The sequence below is a fragment of the Heteronotia binoei genome, chromosome 8 (genome assembly GCF_032191835.1).
Source record: "Heteronotia binoei isolate CCM8104 ecotype False Entrance Well chromosome 8, APGP_CSIRO_Hbin_v1, whole genome shotgun sequence".
Lineage (NCBI taxonomy): Eukaryota > Metazoa > Chordata > Lepidosauria > Squamata > Gekkonidae > Heteronotia > Heteronotia binoei.
In genome coordinates, this window is record NC_083230.1 from 71,298,497 (window position 1) to 71,320,882 (window position 22,386).

Genomic DNA, 22,386 nt, shown 5'->3' on the forward strand with positions numbered 1-22,386 from the left:
TTGTTAAACTCATCAGCATAGCCTGAACTGGAGTAAGGAAAGACCAGCTAGACTAGAATGCAGCCTCCTAACGAGGTTTGTGGTTTTCTTTTTCTTTTAGTTCCGCCCAGATCTTGCCAATGCAGCCTTGTTAATGTTTAGTAGAAAAAAGAGAAAATAATGTTTCCTTCTCTTTTCCTACATTTTTCTCTTTCACATCTCCTCCATTTTCCTCTCTTCCTTTTATGATCTACCATTCACCTATCCCAATTTCTAATTTTTCTCCCACCCCATGCCATCTCACCAGGCTCATAGTCATAATTTCAAATGGGGAGGGGTTAAATTTCTTGGGGTGCACCCCCTCCCCAAGCAGCAGAGGATCAAAGTTTAGCCTCAATATTCACTGACACCAAAGCAGCAGAGTGTTCCTCTGTCTGCTTTCAACAAGTGGTCCAAGTCTCAGGCTGCCTTGAAGTGCCTGCCTGAGTTCTCCTCCGTGCCCGCTCCAGTCAACTTGCTCTTCCTCCCATAAATATTCATCACATTGCATTCACCCCACCGATGTGACAAAGGGTCCCTAGGTCTGTTCAGAATGTATGAATGCTCCAGAAAGAGAGATGCATGCGTGCCTGCCTCCATTCATGTCATTTGCTTGCCTCATTTCCCCCAGTGCTATTTTGATTTGGAAAGGAAGAAAAGCAAGCACCCTGTCTGGGTTGAGGTTGAAATTGTGGCCCCATTGATCAACTCACCTCCCCCCCACCATGAGTTGGGGGAGGTTGACGTGCACCCCAGCCAGATTTCTTCCCCCACCCTCTGCTGCCCCCAAACAAGGGAACATGTGGTGTTTTATTGGCTGCTGCGATTTTTATTTTTTATTTTATTTAATTTATATTCCACCTTCCCCATTGAAGGTAGGCTCAGGGTGGCTCACAGGTTGGGGTCCAACAATGACCAAACGATAAAACAGTAATAAAACATAAAAGCAATTATTAAAACATGAATATCAATAGGTGCTAGTACATTAGTTCATACAAACAGTTCAGATTTCAGTGGTAGCAATATAACTGGATGGTCGGTATTAGGTGTTCCAAAGGGATCACAGATTGCCATAGCGTGGTAAGAAATCCAGAGTGATGCCAGGTTAGCATGCCTTTGAACAAAAGTGTTCCTATTAATCCAGTGTCTTCGGCGCTGGCTGCCTTTCTCCCTCCCTTCCCTCCTCCCCTGCCCATTTTCCTCCTCTTTCTTCACTGAAGGTACTCAGTCTCTGACTGACTTCTGCAAGGGCTGCTGCTTAGGCAAGAGGATTCGGGGAGGGATTGCCTGCCTACCATGCTGTCAGGAGCAGCCGTCAACCTCCCATGCAATTTAAAGGGGCCGCTGATCAGATGATCAGCAGGCCCTTTAAATGGCACAGGAGAGGCAGCAGCTGCTCCTGGGTGCCCTCACCATGTGATTTAAATTGCAGGGGAGATGGGTGGGAGGAGGGAAGGTTAGGGGTCCTGAGTTGGAGCACCCCAACAGGAAGTCGGGAATGGGGCCCCCACAGGCTCTCCTGTAAGCTATGGGCTTGCATAGCACTTATTCTGGTTGGCAACTTAAAATGTATTTAATAGTATTATAGAAGGGGAGTTAATATTTCACCATAACCCTTAACATACATGATAATAAATATTAATCTGTCTCAGTGGAAGAAAAGGTAGAATAAGGGAAACTCAAAACACCTTTCATCGTTCTCTCTGTTTTATCCTCTCAACAGCCCTATGAGGTAGGTTAGGTTGAGAGAGAGTGACAGGCCCAAGATCACTCTCAAGCTTCTGTGGCATGAGTGGGGATTTGAACCTGGGTTTCCCATATCCTCGTCTGACTCTTTAACCACTGCACAGCCTTAGGTTCCATTGTAAGTAGCATGGGGGCCTGCAAATAACCCTGAGCCCGCCTCGGTGGGGTTTGGCGGGATCAATCGAATAAAATAAAATAAATAAATAAAATAAATATTCCAGTTCCTTTCATTTTTGGCCCTGGAATTCCATGATCATCTTGAGGTTGGTGACTCAGTTTTGACTTTCCTTGACTTTTATTTTCTGATGAGTTACGCTTGCCACAAATGGGCAGTCAGATGGACATATGGACCCTTTTATTAGTATAGATGCATGCTAACAGCAGCCAAATAATTTGTTTCATCAGGATATTTGGCTTGGATCAGGGTCATGTGGGGGGGGCAGATGGAATCTTTGTCTATGGTAGCTCTCAGCTACCCTGTTCATCAGATACCTGACTCTTCTTTTTCTCTGGGTTATGTGTGGCATTCAAAGACCTAAACAAGTACCTGGAGGTGGTAATGAGTAGGGTGATGACTGAGGAATTGAAGCTGAATTCATTAAGCTTAAGATGCTGTTGCTTGACAGTATGGAAGACTATGGCATAAGCCTGTTTTAGACAATGCTGCATTTGCCCAAACAGAATGTATTTGTGGCTTGTGGATATTATTAGATTTGGAATTGTAAATGTAAACAAAGTTCTCTTCTGAGACCCAGTGCCTTTGCCAAGCTTTAGCTGTGGCTGTTCCTTTCTGATCATAGTTGTCCATTCTCTGATCACATCCAGAATGAATTACTGCAATTGACTTTATGTGGGATTGCCCTGGAAGATGTTTTCGCTTCAAGTAATACAAAATGCTGTAACAAAATTGCAGGCCAGTATAAGTTATAGGGATGCCATTTCTCATCATTATCTCATCATTACAAGTATTGGCTGTTCTTGATCAGATTTGTTTCCTTCTAAATGTTTTATAGCAGATAGTTTATAAAAATACAAATGCATGTGCAACTCATTGTGTCTGTTTCCAGGAGTATAAACTGGCGCTTGTACAGTGCTATGGGCAGTATCTTCAACAGATCAATGCCATAGACACCAACATGCCTGAATTAGATGTGCATCAATTTCAGTCTAGTTTTTTCCCAAATGGAGTTAGAGATAAAACAGCTGCAATTACAGTAAGTATTGACAAGATATATATTTAAACCATTAGATCTGACTCAAGTACACCTTACAATACAATCCTAAGCAGGTGCACTCAAAATCCTAGGATTGCATTATTACAAACCAACACAATTTTCTGGGTGTAAGCTGTCAACAGATTCATCAGATACCATAAGGAGGTTTGATTCTTGAAAGCTTATACTTGGAAAATCTTGTTGCTGTCTAAAATCTTGTTGGATCTCTAAGGTGCCACTGGATTTGAACCTACCTGACCAGCATGGCTACCTTATGAAACTATATTTAACTATTATTTTGCTCAAATTTTAATATTTTAGCAAGTGTGCTTCACATTGTTGATTATTGTCTAGTTAGAAAATGTGTATGCCACCTCTTCAGAGTCCTGCTTGAGGCCCCTCCCAGAGTAAAACAATACAATAAAATCATAACAATAGCTTTGTCGGTGATAAACAGGTGTTTTAAAAGGTATGGATTAAAATAGCATAAATGATTTAAAAGAATATTGATACAATAGTCCTCATGCTAGAAGAAAAGAACAAAACCAGCTAAAATTAAAACCCTTAGTTAATAGTCAATATCTTTTTCTCAAATGTAGAATTTTTTTGTAATTTTCAATTCACGTTGGTATTATTATATACTAGGGGCTTGTATTCAGTAGTTTTAGAGCATCCATGCAAGGATATTATGTAGTTTCAGCACAGGAACTTTTTAGTGTTTGCTGTAAAGAAGTTAATGGCTAGATAAGCTTTATTCTCAACATATTTTATAAGCCTTAACATTTCCTAAAACAATTATTCAGTGTGAGATCAGATTTTAACCACAGCTTCATAGAAGTATGAAAAAAAATGAAATCTACTAATTTGTTCTTCCATTAAATATTCTCTTATGCTTCTTACAGTTTCTGTCTCTACCAAAGCAAAGCTTTTTCATTTATTGTTATGATTTAATGTAATTAAAATCATTTCAAAGTTTTGACACTTTGAAATGTTCTAATAACAATTTAAAAATCTGTTGAGACATGGTTAGTTTCTCTTCTGTCTAATTAAGCTACATTTCTAGCTTTCCCCTGGGAAGATACCTCTTGCCACACCACACATTCCCCTTATTAGGACTGAGGGTTGTTAACCAGTACACTTATATAGTTCCAGTTCAGTAAATCTTTCCTTAGAGAGCTTTTAAATATTAAAAAAACCCTGCAGTTATCAGGTCATTTGAAAGTAAAAAAAAATCTTTTAATTTCTACAATAGAAGCTGTGCTGCTTAATCCCTTATCAATAAATAATGAGTGAACAACGGTTGTGTGAAAAAAGTGCAGTTGCTGAGGGACTGGGTGCAAACTCCATCTTCTACTTTGAAATCAAAATTCTGCGGATGCCTTAGTGAGCTCTTGCTCAGATTAAGCACTAGATGGAAGAAAATGGATGGTAAATACTGAGTATTAGGAAAAAACAAAATCCTAAGAAAGGAAAGTCACAGGAGATGAACTAGAGAGACGTTAAGGACAAACAAAGCAAGATTGGGTGGGGAACACTTTGTCTGGCACTGAGAGAGTCAAGAAATTGATGTGGTGGTTCATAGGAACACTATTGGTAACTGAAGATGACCATTTATATATGAGGGAAAGGGGATCTGGAACCCTTACTGGAAGGAGTCAGAAGGTTGTGGCAGATGGCATTAGGTCTGCTGCCACAGTACTTAGTAATCAGCAGCGCCTGGTGTGGATGCCAATTGAAATCATTGGACTGCCAGCAAACTCTCATGAGCCATCTCTGGAGAAAAGATGAAAAGACTAGGAAGAAGGGGGAGACTTGATTAAAAATAGCTGTGAAATCAAAGAGGTTAGTTAGGTAAGAGGTGTAAATTCCATATGCTGATTTGAAGCATTCCTTCTCCTTAATGTATTGTAATTCATTTTAGTTCCATGTGTTGCAAGCAAGGAATGTTTGCATGTACAGAATTGTATGTAGCAGTGATATGGATCTTCTGAATCAGGAATCTTTGAAGACATGTTTCACAGTCTTGTCCATACTGCGACTCATCATGCAGATCGCTCTGCCACATGAGCATTTGTGTTGGATTGTCTATAATGGTATGTTGCTCCTTTCCCCCTCCATATGCACTTTTAAATATAATTTCCACTTTGAGCCACAAGAAAAAGTTTTTAATAAAGCCTCTTTAATTGGGGCTAGCCCTGATTGATTTGTTTTTGGTTAATTCTATTACTTGTTTAAATTGGATTCTATTTTGGTATTGTTCAGTGGCTCTTCATTGAAAAATCAGCACATAAATGAAATAAAATATATATGTTTAATCATATTAAAATAATATATTTGTCCTTACAGGTACAATTTATATGTACACTATGTGTAGACATTTGATGACTGTTGGTCGATCGGCTAAGGTATGACAAGATAAATACCTCTCTTCAAATTTTATGTTAAAACAAATAGAAATAGTTTGTAATAAGAGCTAAATTAGTGGGCACTCTAGATTTTTTGGGGTGTAGCCTCTTTAAAGAGAGTGTCTTGGACTTTATGTTAGTGAACAGACCCATATGGCCAGAAGAACAGTTCAAGTCTTTTCCATGGGATTAAAAAAATATCCTACTCAAAGTTTTAATAAGAATTTGAGAAAATTCACCTTTCAGATACAGATACCTTTCAGGTACAAGTGCCAGCAATGTTTGTCTTTTGCTAAAGCATGCCAAGAAAAGCTGAATTCTTTGGCCTATAAACATTATGCAAATTAGCATTTATCTTGTTGTTATATTCTTAATTTTTACTATATAACATAGTTTATTCTAGTTCGTGACCTCTAGAGAAGAGCAACATGCTATGTAAGGTCAATGAAGCTCCATCCACAACCCCTGGACATCTTGTTTGCTCTTTATTTCTGAGATTTCAGATAGCTTTGCTTACATACTTTCAGATATATTTTTGTAGCCATCAGGGATAGATTTTTTTTTTTTTAAAGTAAGCTGAGATTTTGAGTCCACATTTCATGCTTTGTCTGTACTTCTGCTTGTCACAGCTTGCATACAGCTCTTGCTATTGCAATAATTCTCTAAACAAATGTTGCATAAAACTTACTCAAGAGTGATTTTCCTTAAGTTAAAAGTACCAGCCCACTCCCAATTGTAGGGTTTGTTTTTCTCGTTCTTCTTCAATGTATATAAAAACAAGCATATGAAACAATTGTGCTTAGACAGCATCTTTTTTAGATCATAAAATCAAAGTAAGCTGAGTGACCATGCTATTTTAGCCTAAGTGTGTTATTCAGAAGTAGGCCCACATAATTTGATGGTATCATCCTCAAGTAAGTTCCTGGTGGACTGCCTGGCTACTTGGCTCAGCATGTTCCTGGACCTTTGTAACATCCCAGTTTGTTCCCTCCTATCGTTCTGATTTTCATTGTGGTTAAATGGCTGATCAGTCAGTGATTTTATTCAGAGTATGCAGACTTTAATGATGGGGTGTTACCAGCATTAACTCTGCAAAGTCTAAAAGAATGTTTAATCTGCAATTAAGACATGAGTTTGCATACTCAGAGAATGAAGTTTATTTTAGGAAGAACCGAAAAAGATAGAACAATCCACTGTAATTGGCTATAAGACTGGAGTTTAGAAAAGGAGGAGCTGGGATCCAAGGAAGTATGTGACTAATTCCAGGTGTCTTTGTGTTTGTATTTCTCAGATGCTCCTTTAATTAAAAAACATGTAATGCTGTTAGAAACAGACAGTGTTTGTGACATGGCTTGAAGGTCTCCTATATGTAAAGGGAAAAGTTTTTTTAAATGTAGAAAAAATACATGGAAAAGTTCTTGAGCATGCTTAAGAATAGCTCTTTAGATGGTTTGAACTAGACGGTATAATGGTTGATTGTCTTGCTAGTGAACTGTAAAGATGTATAGACTTTATATTGTAAGTATACCTTCCTAAGTATTTGTACTCAAACCAAAATTGGGATTAAAATAAAATGAAGTTATATGAGCAGGCATATGTTGATTACTGTTTTGATTTTAGAATAACTAAAAGTGCAAATATATTTGATAATGAATTTGCAATCTGAATGCAGTATGTCTCATTCTGATATGGGTGATTTTTCTACTATATGTATTTAGATTAAGCTGTAGTGCCATCAAGTGGATTTTTAAAATAGTGAAATAGTTATTTGACTTGTAAAGACACAGGTGAAAACTATATGTTTAGAAAGTCAGTGATAGGTGGGTTGAAAACAAAACAAAAAAAGCCTGGCAAATAAGATCCACAAAACTTTCTAGCCCATTCGTCTATGTATTAGCATTTTAATGTATGCCATACAGTGAAGCCTGACTCTGCAAGAAAATAAAAGGAACGAATTTTCTTCCAGTTTATAAACTCTTCTCTGCTTGGTCACCTGGAATTCTTCCTTATCACAGGAGACTAGGCAAGTGGCTATTTAAAGCCTGTGCTATGTATGTCTACTATAGCATCCAACTCATGTCTGATTTAAATGATGCTGAAGGGGTGGGGAGGCACATTGCACTGTGTCTCATTTAAGATGGGCAGCTACTTGTACTATACAACATACAGAACTGCTTTGCACAGGCAGAAGCCCAGTTTAAACAGGACACTGCAAGTACAAGCATTTTTGCCTCAGTATGGGGAAGTATTTTTGCCTCAGCCTGCCTCACATTTAAATCAGGTTTCAGCACATGAATATTAAATTTAATTTTTTAAAAACAAAGTCAATTTGTATTTTGGTTTGCTTTTGAGTGTAAGTAGCACTCTCCTGTAGTACAATTGCTTAAAACTACCATTCTAATATAATTTAATTATAAATATCTAATTACATAATATGAATTACTCAAATTAATATAATCTGTTGTAGAATACGACATTTAATTTAGAGTTGTATTTTCTTTAACAGGTGCTAGAATATTTACTATGGGCCTGTGTATGTATGGAGTCATCAGTTCCACTTTTAGCTGTGCATTACTTGACATGGAGAACCACACTTTATGCTGCTGTTTGCCAGTGTTACTATGACTGCCAGTTGGGCATTCATGGAGAGGTAGCAATCTGCAATTATCAAACATATTTTAATTTGTATTAAAAATTGTACAAGATTATGGGAAAACAAAGTGCTCTTAGGAACTTCTGTCAAGGTTTGTGCAAAGACTGTTTTCTTCCCTTTGTGTTCTTTGTGCAAAACAGAAAAATAATGGAAGTCAAAACTGTCATTGAGTATCAACTATTGGGTGGCCAAACTGTGGCTCAGGAGCCACCTGTGTCTCTTTCACACATATTGTGTGGCCCTTGAAGTGCCCATTGCCCTGTCAGCCGGCAGCTTGGAGAATGCGTTTAAAGTAGCTTTCTTTCCACCTCTCCCTTTCCATCTATTTCCTTCCTTCCTTCCTGACTTCATGCCTTGCGGCTCTCAAACATCTGACGTTTATTCTATGTGGCTCTTAACACTAAGCAAGTTTGACCACCCCTGAAATATTGGCATCATAAAGTCTGCTGAATAGAGGATATTGTTAGATTCTGCTGTGATCAGGGACCAGTTGGTCCTTTTTCATGTGTTATGTTTGGTTGCCAGATGATGGCTTTGACCTCTTAGTGCTCTTTCCTATCCTGTCTCCAGCCTACATCTTTTCCAGCATTAATCAGTCTCCCTAGTAGGAGCTCCCTCTCCCTTTTTGGTTATCTCTATTCTCAGTTTTAAGCACTTAATCATAGAATGTTTGTATAGATTTTGATAGTAACCACTATTGACTGGACTTGCTCCACTGTAACCTTCTCAGCTTTGCTGTCTTTTATTGGACATGGAAGCTAACCTTAGGATGGGTTTTGGAAATCTGAATGCTTGAGGACAGTTGGACTCAAGTAGGTGCTTACTGCCATTCTTTTTCCATCTGCACTGCACTTTAAAAAAAAACTAAAATAATCTCATGTACTTGAGTTATACATATATTTTTATTCTATAGGTGTTTGCACGCCGTGGTCTGAGCAAAATTCATGAACTAAAACAAATGGAAAACATGAGTTCTTCATCATTAAATGTGGGAAAAAAGCAAATATTCAAAGAAGTCACTGTGAAGGTACTAATATTTTATGAAAATTGTATATTTAAACAGGTAGATAACATAAACATTTCTACTTTTCCCTCCACCTCTTTGGGTTAGATGGCCACAATGGTCTTCAAAAGATCTGCATTTGAACCCAGAAGAAAACCAAAAGGATTTCTTCGACCAAGATTGAGAACTAATCTAAGAGAAGCACAATATGTAAGTTGTAGCATTTTGTGGCAGTTTCTTAAACTCATGTTTAATACTTGGTTTTATGATTCTTCATAGATGCATACAAAATCTTTGGTATGGTTTCTGCAATGCCCTACAAATTAATTTTCTTTAAAATTCTGTTTCATAAGAACTTGATTCATATTACGAATACAATATAAAACAAGCAGAACTTTCCTTGAAGAAGAGCATTAATTAAGTCATTGTAATAATTTATATAAATTTAATAATAATAATAATAATAATAATAATAATAATAATAATAATAATAATAATAATAATAATAATAATAATAATAATAATAATAAATTTATTTCAACACTGTCCCCCAACCATAACAGTATAGAATGACTTTCAGCCTTGAAGAGTTTACTTACTGTATTTGGGTGGGGGTATTTATAATGATTTCTTTGAAATGTAAGTGATGTTTTATTTTTGCTTTAATTTAGCTTCCATGGCCTCGTACTATCACAGAACGGCTACTTCTGGAACTCTTTGACTGTAATTCATCTCATTTTTTTGCTATCCTGGAAGCTCTGTTTGATAGAAATAGGAGGACGCTGAGCCCTGGTCCTCCTGTTCCTGATGAATCAGAAATTCGTGATGTTGTTTCAGAGCTCTTTTTTGCAGGCATGGACATTCTTTCAGGTAATTGAAAAAAATGATATTTTTGGAAGTTCACTTACAGAATGAAGTAAAGTTATAATAATAGTATGTTAGGAAAATGAAATTTATTTCTTTTATTTCTTTTTTTTACCCATATTGGAGGTAATTAAAGAGCAATCCTGTACAAAGTTACTCTAGCCTAAATATATTCATTCCAGTAGGCTTTGGCTAGAATGGGATTGAAGTGTAAGTTTAACATCGTGGTTTGTGGCTTGGATCTTAAGCAAGAGTATAATAGTGTAGAGGAATGCAACTTTTCTGTCTCCACTTCCCTATGCAGCTATCTTTGCTCCACCGATTTGTTTTCCTGTAGGTCAGTGGACCTGAAGTATCAAACATATGGCCTGGGGGCCAGAACTGAGATTGCTTGTGTGTGTGGGGGGGGGAGTGAGTGCGGACAGTGAGGTGTGTGTGGTTGAAGCTGTCAAGAAATGAAGGGAAATGGCTATGGTAGAGGTGTCAGATGTACAGCCCATGGGCCAGGTCACTGTAATCTGTTTCCTTTGCTCTCTCTTGCTTCATTCTGCATTACAGCTTGCTTTGCCAGGCTTGCTCAATTGCATAGGAGCTACAGAGCAAAGCCTCCATTTTCTCCATTGACTGACCAGCACGTGAAGCAACTTATGTACAAAAGCTCACAATGCCCAATCATTTCATGCTTTCCTCTGAGTCTTAGGCTGAAAGCATTGACCATGAGATTTCTGGAATGGCAATACATCAAAAGTAGGTTTGCAACTTACAGATACATACCTGAACATCATACTCAAGATTGTTACAGCACAGATATTGTCTCCAGATTCTTATGCAATAATTCAGAGCAAGAGGTATCGGTTATCAGAGACTGTTAAATAAACAAAATATTGCAAGCATGCTAATAATCTTTTAAGCATGCCTTTATGTTTTTTTTTAAATTGTGTTTGCCTGTGTCCTTTAAAAAGTTTATATCTCCACTACCTGGCATTACATTTTATGACACACATGGCTCAGCCTGGCAAGATCTCATTTATGTCAGAACTGGCCCTCATAACAAATGAGTTCTACATCCCTGGGCTAGGGGATGGGTATGGTATCCATTGAAAAAAACCTAGTCACGGATATGATTAAATACATTTATTAGGGCTTTTATGGATTCCCCAGTAAATCAGTTGCTTTCACTTTTGAGTAAAATTTTTTGTAAAAAGAATATTTTAATTGGGTTTGCCTGTGTTGTTTATAAAGTTTAAATCTCTGGTATAGGGCACTGCATTTTATAGCAGACATGGCCTGGCCCAGCAAAGTTGCATTTTTGTCAGATCTGGCCCTTGTAACAAATGAGTTTGACACTTCTAGGGAAGAAATGGGGAGTCAGTGGTAGAAAGGTGAAATTGGCAGATATCTCCTTCCCCAAATTTGTAGGTGGAAGACCTGTTCCATGGAGGAGCTGCTGCTGGGCCAAAAAATCAGCACCTTAGGATTCAAGTCCAAATCTGTATCCTTATTAACAAACTGGAATTCTGTTCAGCTTTAATTGACATTTCTTCGTTGTTATTCAGAATGTCTGAGGGTGGATTGCAGACCAAAAGCTGTGTCAAAAAGAGGGAAAAACTGCTGTTTTATTTCCATGCATGCATATGCAAAAGCTAGCACAGGAAATTAAGGTCATGTGCAAGACAGTGGAATAATTGCATACATATATGTAGAGCCTACTGCATGTAAAAGAGCTTGTTGACTTTGTTGTGTCATATGAGATTCTGCCACAGGCTGCTTGTATGAGGGAAAAGCTTTCTTGTTAATGATGGATAATTATTATATGGAAACTAAGACGTATCCACCCCAACTTCTTGGGTTAAATGGAGGCTGCAATCAATCTAGAAACCCCCCCCCCCCTAGAATTCTTGCTAGTGGTGATTATTTTCATCCCATGCATGCATTTCTAGGTTACCTTCAGGTTGACAATATAAAATGTGTTGTCGTCTCTATTGTGACTTGAGTTTTAGCAATGTGATATATTGAATGGAAAAAAACCGAGTGGTTTTAGTAGATACAACAGAATTGCCTGACCATGGTTTGGGAGACAATAACAAATTTGAGCAAGGTAACTTACTTTAAGATAGCTGTTGAATTGTTATTTGAAAATGCTATGTTAAGAGACTGACACAAAAGAAATGCATTTCAGTGTTATTACTTTTAATGCACTAAAGACTGAACAAATCTAATGATTTGAATGGAAAAGATTAACAAGTTAGTTTTGTTAAAGGTGGCGTACATGGAATCTCATCCACTGACCATCCTGGTGTAATAACTGCATCATCATCATCACTTATGGAGCTAATATTAGCAGGTGAATTGATTGTTTTTATTTGTAATTGATTTTTGGGCCATTTTTAAAATAGTTCTGTTTCAAGGGAATCTCTTCCCCAATCTTAAGCTGCCCCTTTTAACTTCTTCTACACAAGGTTTTCTTCATTCATGTTCCTCTGAAATAAATGGCCATTTTATGTAACTACTGTGCTAGACATTTTGTTTCTAGATTAGACCTTGAACTGATTGGATAAATGCACTGGTTGTCATCTGTGCATGGGGGAATGAGTACATGTCTGCTTTCCCCTCCTAGTCCCACTAATTATTTCTGTGGGTTTTTATATTGTTATTCTTCAAATGTTGTTTCGCTTACTGTTTAGATGAATAGTTTTCTTACTTGTAATATTCCTTGAGTCCCTGTGAAAAAGGTGGGCTATAAATGCAAATAAAAAATTATGTCCAAATACAATGCATGTATTTAATTGTCATGCAGTTTACCCAGATTTTATTAGGAAATGGACAAGAGAGCTGCACAATGGTACATGTTATTCAGAAGTTAAGCCCTCATGCAGATGTTTGGAGGTAATGGGAGGGCTAGGCTGGAATTGATCCATACTACATGAAAAGGAGGTATAGTGATATAGTTTAATCTAGCCTCATGCACAGAGAACAGTTTTGTACTTATGCACTTAGGCTCTGTTCCTGTTCTCAGCCTGAAATAGATTCTCTGGAGCATATATTCTTTAATTGTTCTCTTCATACGGCGACCTGAAGGGAAATTATTAGCCCGTTGTTGGAAAGGTTCCCTGGCAGATCAAATAAACTCAAATTAGATTATCTTCTGTCAGATAGGAACCACCAAGACAGGTGGCTTGGTTCTGTTCCCAGGTTTATAAAGAATGCAAAAAGCGAGACAAATAGGCCAAACTGTAAACCTTTTAACAAATTTTAAAGTGACTTTTAAAAATAGTTTGAAGGGTTAAATAATAATCTTTTAAGTTCTTTTTTTACTCAAAATCCTCAGGTCTTTTTTTACGCAAAGCCCTTATAACCCTCAAGTCATCAAATCGTAATGTGCAGATTCTTTGTGGGACTTTTTATAAGATACTTTTAAGGTTGTTCTAGATAACTAAAATGTTCTGGTCAATGACTGTAATAATAAACTGAACTGAACTGAACAACAGTTTTGCATGTTGTAAATCTTCCATTATGGGTGGTAGAAGTATGCAATATTGGAGCTTGTGCCTCTGATGTTATTCTAATATCTCATTCATCGTTTATTGAAGTTTGAAGTTTCCCCCTGCCCCCCCAATAAACAACTTTATTAAAATTTCATACAGAGCACCTCTGCATATTAGGCCACGCCCCCTGATGTAGCCAATGCTCCTAGAGCTTAGAGGGCTTTTAGTATAGGGTCTACTGTAAGCTCCAGGAGGATTGACTACATCAGGGGTCATGGCCTAATATGCAGAGGAGCTCCTGCCAGAAAAAAAGCCATATATATATATATATATATATATATAAAAATAATCATATGATATCCAGAACAAGAGGAATTCCATAGATGCACCATCGCTCTTAAAAATATATCACACTGTGCTCATGGATGAAGTGATGCAGGACATTCGGGAAACAGGCAAGAAAAAACCGCGCCACGAGGCTGAAGAGTCACCTTTTAGAATCTTCATTGCGGCCTCTGATGTCCCACGGTTCTGGGTCCCAAAGTTCGCCGCCTTCCATGACCCCGCAAAGGGACGTGGCGAAACTGGCAGCTTCAGTGGCATCGGCTCCCAGTAAGCTTAAGTCCAGCAAGCATACTTAAAAGTCGGACGACTCCAAGAAAAAGCATCACTTGGAACAGTCGTTAAAGCGACAGCAGGAGTCAAAAACATCGAAGTCGACTTCGAGGACCCAGTCGGATCCTAGAGCTTCTGACACCATGACTACAACCTCGGCATCGAAAACCTCGGTATTGAAATCTATGGCACCAATTGTTCCACCAGAACTTTCGATGCCCACTGATGTGATTGCTGACGAGATCATACGGATTTGATCCCAGTCACCATCCATTCACGAGTCCCTGCCTGAAGACATCTTAGCCACGGAGTCTATGGAACCATCACCTCGAGTCCAACAAAGAGCCAACCTTCTCGAGGTGCATTCATTTCGAGAGGTGTCGGCAGCAAGAGCATTTAAGGATTCTGCTGTCTCCCCACTCCATTGGGAATCTCTGGCCTGTCGGTACCGAAAAGATCTCCAAGTCGACATAGAGATCGATACTACTCTTACAGCCAGTCCAGATCTCGGTCGCCATCTCCATAATGGCATCACTATTACAGACTTTCTAGATGTCCATCCATTGAATACTGACATAGGTACTGTGACCAACCTCGGTACCGTCAGGGTGACCATGACCAACCTTGGTACCGTGAGGAAGACCAACCTTGATACCATGAGGAATCTTATCAACCTCGCCATTGAGAAGAAGCTCATCGTTACAAACACGTTGGATACCCTCATCACTGGTACCAGGACGAAGCCTACTATCGACACCGTCAGGAACCAAAGCAGACATCGCCGGCTCCCTCGACATCCAAACATACCATGCATTCAGACAAAGCTACCGTGGTGACAAAACCTCTAACTGTGACAACACCGGTGCTTGACAGACCCTCGACTCCAGTAGAAGTCCAAGAGGACTCTGAAGCTGAAAACTCTAAGTCATCACATTCAGTCTCGTCTCCAACATCACCGGCATCTGACATTACAAAACCAGTTGACCTATCTCAATCTGAGGGATCCAAGGCTTATCTGGATCTACTCACTAACATGGCAAACACACTCAACATAAAACTAACCACAGAGTTGCCGAGGGTATTGGGCGTGGTCTGTGACCTGGTCCATGCTGACTTGCCTGCAGGATCCTTCTTACCAATGCTACCTATCCATTTAGAAGCATTGAAGGAAGCTTGGGATAAGCCGGCATCAGTTCCACCAACGTCCAAACGTATTGAGTCCTTATACAAAACACATGCACCAGATTTGAAATTTTTGTTTAGTCACCCTGCTCCAAATTCGATGATTGTCCATTCCTCTTCAAAGTCAAAGCAGACACGTCACCCTGTTCCGCCAGAGAAAGAAGGAAAGACGTTGGATACATTGGGCAGAAAGCTCTACTCCCTTTCCACCGCTACATCCAAAATTCATAATTATTTAGCCTATTTTCTTTCAATTTCTTTTCTTTCAATTTATCATCCCAATTGAATGCACTAGTTCCATCCTTACCTGAAACCTCACAAAAGCAAGCTTCAAAGATACTGCAAGAACTTAACCGTGTGAGTAAGCAACAAATCAACTCAGTACGGCATGCGGTGGCTTGTTCTTCAAGAACCATGGCTACTTCCATTGCCTTATGCAGACATGCTTGGCTTCGTTCATCATCACTTCAACCTGATATAAAGTTTAAGATAGAAGATTTGCCTTTTGATGGCCAAGGTTTATTTAACGCAACCACTGATGACATCTTAACCACAGTAGATGACAGCAGAGAGAGAGCCAAGAGATTAGGGGTTAACCAGCAGCAAACTGAAACTAACAGGCAAAGAGGATGGAAAACACCCTTCTACAAGCGTCCCCGTTCCCCCAGGCAAGCTGATTATTGGAAACGAAAAGCTCCTCCGGCCAAGCAACCATTCCATCAGCGTCCATGACCATAGTCGACCAAAAAAGCGGCTATGGCCACGAAACAGTCTCTTTGACTTGCTGATGCCACCACCACCACTGATACATCATCCTCATTCCTGTACAACAATGCTGCTTCCCTTTTCCCCCATGTGGGAATCCATAACAACGGATTCATGGGTCCTGGCAATTATCCACAGGGGTTACACCATAGAGTTTGCTTTGCCCCCGAAGCACCATCGTTTCATACCTACCCCTCCTTCTCTACCTCTTCAGGAAGAGATTGCTATCTTGCTGGCCAAGGAAGCCATAGAACCAGTACCGCCTCAATACCATCGCACAGGGTTTTACTCCCAATATTTTCTGGTCCCAAAGAAGGATGGAGGGCAACGTCCAATACTGGACCTTTGCGAACTCAACCATCACATCCGATACAAAAAATTTTGCACGATCACCCTGCAGTCTATTCTCCCTCTAATTCCCAGAAACGCTTGGATGGCACTCATAGACCTCCAAGACGCTTATTTCCATCTTACCATCACCCATTGCCACAGAAGATTCCTAAGGTTCGCTGTTGGGAACAATCACTATCTGTTCTGGGCTCTTCCCTTTGGGCTATCAACAGCACCAAGGGTCTTCACCAAGTGCATGGCGGTGGTGGCAGCGTGACTACGTCAATGGAAAATTTCCATATACGCGTACATAGAAGACTGGCTCATTGTGGCTCAATCCCAAGAGCAGCTTCAACAGGACATTTCGACCACGCTTACACTCCTATCTTCTCTAAGCCTACAAGTCAGCCTCCAAAAATCCCATCTTGTTCCGACACAGGACATCCAATTTATAGGCATACGCCTATCAACGATAACGCACAAAGCCTGTCTGCCGGCAGACAGAGTTCACAATATTCAGACCTTAGCCAATGCCATCATATCTCACCCAACCCAGACAGCTCTCACCTTCCAACGCATGCTGGGTCTTATGGCGGCTACGACTTCTGTCCTCTGTCATGCAAGGCTTCGCATGAGACCCCTACAATTGTGGTTCGTTCAGTCATTCCATCCACACCGTCAACGTCAACGAACCCTACTAATAGCTCCACATAACATTCTTCCAGCAATGGAATAGTGGACAATAGAAGATCACCTTCTGGCAGGAATGCCATTCCTGAGATCACCTCCATCAGCCATTGTCACGACAGACGCTTTGAGATGGGGTTGGGGAGCCCATTTCGACACCCTAACAGTGCAGGAACAGTGGACAGCCTATGAGAAATCCCTCCATATCAACTGTCTGGAACTCCTGGCGGTCCACAGAGCACTCAAATCTTTTCTGCCATCTCTTCACAGTCTGCACATTCAAGTCACATCAGTGTTGCGACTGTGTTCTGTATCAACCGACAAGGAAGTACTGCATCTACCTGTCTGTGCAAGAGAGCTCTAGCTCTTTGGCATTGGAGCATTGCCCACAACATACATCTGACAGCTGTACATCTACCTGGGATCCAAAATATCCAAGCGGATACTCTAAGTCGCCAACTCGTGAACGATCACGAATGGACACTCAAATGATCTTATCTCCAACCAATGTTCAAAATGTTCAGAGTCCCAGTCATAGATGTATTTGCTTCACCAGACAATGCCCAATGCACACATTTTTATATGCGAGGTCCCTCTTCCACTCATTCTGCGGGAGATGCTTTTCTTCACCAATGGAAAGGACCGCTTCATTACCTCTTTCCACTCATTCCACTAATAATGAGAACGCTCCAAAAGATTCAGTTAGATCAGACCAATTGCATACTAATAACACCCTGGTGGCTCCGTTAACCATGGTTCACCATATAACCACCCCGCACCACTTAAGGCGACTTATGGCGACCCCAGCCCCTCTTGCAGCCTCTGTTTCTTCCTTCTGGTTTTACCTCACGACTACTGAGTAAAGGGGGTGGGTATAATAAGGATTTCTTGTCTCTTCGGGGTTCTCTTTTATTTTCAGATAGACGGATAACTATGTATGTAGGGGACCACTGCTGATTTGCTGCTGATTCCAAATACTCAGGCACCAGAGAACTTAACAGTTAACCACAGATTTTTATTTACACGCAGTCTTCAGCTGAGGGAAAGGGATGCATTTACATAGGCTATTTTGTATCTTGGATGAATAACAGTTGCTAAACAGTTCAGGCTTTACAATACAGAGGTTCACTGAGGTATCTCAGGGTCCACAGTTCTTATATTCTTCACTCTCCAAACTCTAATTAGGTTGGCCTCTTGGGCTTTATGTGTCTGGTCTCGCGAGTCGACTGGTGTGTCTGCTCCCAGCCCTCCTGACTCCCTCAGACCCACATCTCTCCCTCAGCAACCTTGTAAGTTCTTAAGAGTAGTGTAAATATTTCTGTGACCACTCAGGTCATTCACTGTGACACTTGATTGTCACTCTCAGCCACCTGGCTGTCTCCACAGAGCTAACAGCAAGCTTCACTTCACCAGAAGTCTCTTCACAGCTCTCTGTATCAGCTCTCTCTTCAGCTCTCCTGCTGACCATAAACTGCCCAATTCCACTGTCTCCCCCTGACTGTTGCTGACCGTTGACTCTCCAGACGTTATCTGTCACTCACTCATCCTGAGAGTTCCGAGGACTCCAGCCCCCACCCTCAGATCACATGACTCAGACTCCCTGAGTCCTTAGCTTTTCTATTAACCCTTCCAATTCTGTCACACACCACACTTCTTCTCTCCAACAGCATATTTCATTGCTTCCCTCAAACTTGGGACCTTCTTTCTCAACAGAATGGCAAGGTCCTACATCACGATCCAGGACTCCTGCGACTAATTGCTTGGAGGATCAGTTTTTAGATTTTCCTGCAGAAGTTCAACACGTTCTATTGAATGCCAGAAAACCATCCACCAGAAGGTCTTATTCTCTGAAATGGAAACGGTTTACTCAATATGCTGCCCAGCACAATTTCTTACCTACATCATCTTCTATAGATCAAAGTCTGTCATACACCTTATCTCTCTCCAACTCCGGTCTTGCTTACTCCTCTTTGAAAGGTCATTTGGCCGCCATTTCAGCCTTCCATCCACATATCGAAGGACGCACGGTGTTTTCTCATCCTGCTGCAAAATCATTCCTCAAGGGCATTCTGCACCTAAGACCCCCAATTCGACAACTTCAACCGACATGGAGTTTATCTCTTGTCTTAAGTTAACTAATAAAACCTCCCTTTGAGCCAATGGCATCTATACCACTGGATCTTTTGTCATGGAAAACAGCACTGTTGGTGGCACTTACATCTGGCAAAAGAGCAAGCAATGTTTGTGCTTTCTGGACAGACCCACCTTATACTCTTTCACCATGTCAGAGTGGTTCTGCATCCTGATCCAACCTTTCTCCCAAAGGTCGTTTCACCTTAACATCTAGGAAAACCGACCACTTTACCTTCCTTTTTCCAGAATCCTAGTGACATGGGCCAACGAACTTTACACAATCTTGACGTACGTCGGGCCCTTGCTTACTATGTTGATAGAACAAGCCCTTTTCGTAAGCACTTGAGACTTTTCGTAGCCTATGGGACTCATAAACAAGGGCAAATAATTTCTATACATGGCTTGTGGCTGCTATTGTTATGCTATCAACTAGCTAAACAGCCTATACCTGAACATTTACGAGCCCATTCCATAGAGCTCTCTCTACGTCCTCGGCTTTCTCCAGGGGCGTACCGATCGAAGACACCTGTGCTGCTGCAGTCGGGTCTTCTACATCGACATTCGCCACGCACTATGCCTTAGATGTTCGTGCACGGTGAGAAGTGTCCTTCGGACAAGCTGTACTTCGCTCTATCTTTGATTGAAACCTGCAGTCTCTTCACCTGTAAGTACAATAATGTTTTTTTGGTGTCTATATGCATATATAATCTATGCCGCTCCTTTACAGAACCAGCACCCACCTCCGTGCACTTCAGCTTACCAGTCACCCATGTGTGGGACTGTGCAGAGACCACGATGAAGATAAACAGGTTGCTTACCTATAACTGATGATCTTTGAGTGGCCATCTGTGCAGTCACACATGCCCGCCCAGCCTTCCCCACTGCTGGTTTTTTCTGCTACGTTTTACATTTAAGATTCCTCTATGCAGCGGCTAGAAGAAACTGGGTGGGTGGAGCGCTTCCCCTCGCTCCAGGCATGCACAGTGGATGCCTTCTTCCCAGAGTGGGAGGGAATGTGCACCAAAATAAATGCCTAGACTAGCTTTAAATTCTCCGAGGTCGGGTTCGTTCCAGCGGGAAAACCCCCCATGTGTGTGACTGCACAGATGACCACTCGAAGATCATCAGTTACAGGTAAGCAACCTGTTTTTTGTTTAATATAATTGCAAGAGATACTGAAATAGGATATATCTCAGATTTCAAGAGGTTGATATAGAGCCCAGAAATTGCCCCAAATTTATGCAGAATTTTGTGTATCTCGGGAAGGGAACGAAGAAGATTTGAAACAAATAATGTAATGTCATCTGCGTCAGCTACCTATATTGACTGGGCCTCATTCACAGAACCACTACATTTCCATAACCTCTGTATTATTATCATGGACAAGTTGTGCTGTGTTTTTAAAAATAGAGCTGTTAGCTTTATTTTTGGGCCATAACCATAAAAATAATAAAATTATCCCTATTTTAAAATAAATAAAAATAAAAATTGCTGACAGGGCGGGTGCCATGGGAAACTGTGTTTAAGAGAGGCACAGGTGGCATGTAACTGGTTTACAATGTTAAATAATTTAGTAGATTAACTCAGTTTTGTTGCTAAAATGCATTATGTTTTGCATTCCTAATTTTTCCACATTTTTTCCAATTTTCCTAATTTTTCGACATTTTGCATTATGACTGTAGGGAAGAATACTGTTACTGCAGAAGCTGCCTTGAGGTTTATGAAGATGGCTTTCAGCTATGAAGAATGGGATGCATTTGATCAAACAGCTGGATTGTTTTTTACCTTTATTAAGGTAACCTAATGTAATGCATCAAAATAATTTAATTTGCATTTTTCAATAAATTGAGGCCCATATAAAAATCTCTTTATTTCTATAAATATTTACTAGAGTCAAGATAATTCATTATGGAAGAAGGCAGAAGCAGAACTCAAATTACTTCTTATAATGCAGTCTTTACTGTCTCCAAGAAAACCAAGGCATAATTTGTGTGTCCAAGAAAATAATATCAAAGATGTATTTTTTGCTCGAGGTTCACGGAGAAAATCCATTGCATTTCAAGGTGTGTTGTCGTTATATCTATCTGTTAGCTGAAAGAATTAATATTAGTTAGTGGCTTCATTATGAGATTTTAGTACAAGATCAGGAGAACATTTTTATAAAGTACTTTCTATGGTTTTTTGTATTGTAATAAAAAATAATACCTTAGTCTTGATATTTCCCCAAATGTGACTAAAACCCTTAAATCTACAGTATTTACAATTACAGTTGTTAGTGTAATGCTGCTGAAGTGCTGTTGTATTAGTCCATGTGACATTGTATCAGTACATCAATTATTATTCAAATCTTGTATACTTTATTTGTTGTTACACTAAATTTTGGATGGATCTGTTCATTTATATCCCATTTAAAGAATACAGTTTGACTGCTATTTTTCAGGGAGAAGAGTAGAGGGAATTACTATTTTATGTATATTTTTTGTATGCAAGGGATGTATTTTAATTTCACCCAACACTTAAAAATAATAATTTTTGAAGAATTTAACTCGTCACATTTTCTCTGCCATCTTTAAATATTATCAATGGATAATAATGGCTTTATTTTCACTACTCTTACTTCATATGTTGAAATCATAGCTGATATAGGTATATTTAATTTAAATTGTGTTTTATGAAATGGACTGTTTTAAATCAAATAATTCCCCCCTTCCTCCTCTGTCATCAAATTACAACTGAACAAGCATCAGGAAAAGCTGGAGAAACTACTGATGATCTTTTTCGATTGGCAAGGACGCTGTATTCTTGCATCTGTAAAGAGGTATAGTAAGTTGTGACCGTTTGTGTATGAAGTATTTGGTGGTCACATGCTCAATAAATTAAAATGTAAATAAGATAGATGTAACAAAAACTAGTATATAAATATTATATCAGTTTTAGAAAGTTGAAATCTCTCTTTTTTTTAACACCCTAGAAGGCAGCATAACTCTTCCAAAGAAAGCAGACAGCTTAAAAAATACTTCCAACTGCAAGCAGGAGAACAGATGTTCGTGCTAAGGATGGACATGAACCTGGAAAATAGCGATTCATGTTCATTTATGGTTAATTTGATTGCCCAAACTGTTTTGTGGTTTGTTGTTCATCCAGTTTGTCTGGTCCCCAGTGAACTCCAAGGCATTTAAATGGCTTTAGAGCTCACTTCCACTTGGGCATGGTCGGTTTCAGTGAACAGAAACTAACCAGTTCTCCCTTCCCTTCCTTTCCCCAGTAGGTCCTCCACAGCCAAACT

General features: G+C 39.7%; 1 protein-coding gene across 1 annotated transcript in view; it reads left to right on the forward strand.

Annotated features, from left to right (window-relative positions):
• Positions 1 to 22,386, forward strand: part of CFAP54 (cilia and flagella associated protein 54) — a 330,085-nt gene that overhangs the window by 18,217 nt on the left and 289,482 nt on the right. Inside the window, exons 3-13 of the mRNA XM_060244423.1 lie at positions 2,832 to 2,978; positions 4,900 to 5,071; positions 5,325 to 5,383; positions 7,890 to 8,033; positions 8,950 to 9,063; positions 9,148 to 9,249; positions 9,711 to 9,909; positions 12,164 to 12,247; positions 20,783 to 20,895; positions 20,992 to 21,163; positions 21,842 to 21,918. Of these exons, the coding sequence (XP_060100406.1) occupies positions 2,832 to 2,978; positions 4,900 to 5,071; positions 5,325 to 5,383; positions 7,890 to 8,033; positions 8,950 to 9,063; positions 9,148 to 9,249; positions 9,711 to 9,909; positions 12,164 to 12,247; positions 20,783 to 20,895; positions 20,992 to 21,163; positions 21,842 to 21,918 (1,383 nt within the window). The remainder of the gene's footprint in view (positions 1 to 2,831; positions 2,979 to 4,899; positions 5,072 to 5,324; positions 5,384 to 7,889; positions 8,034 to 8,949; positions 9,064 to 9,147; positions 9,250 to 9,710; positions 9,910 to 12,163; positions 12,248 to 20,782; positions 20,896 to 20,991; positions 21,164 to 21,841; positions 21,919 to 22,386) is intronic.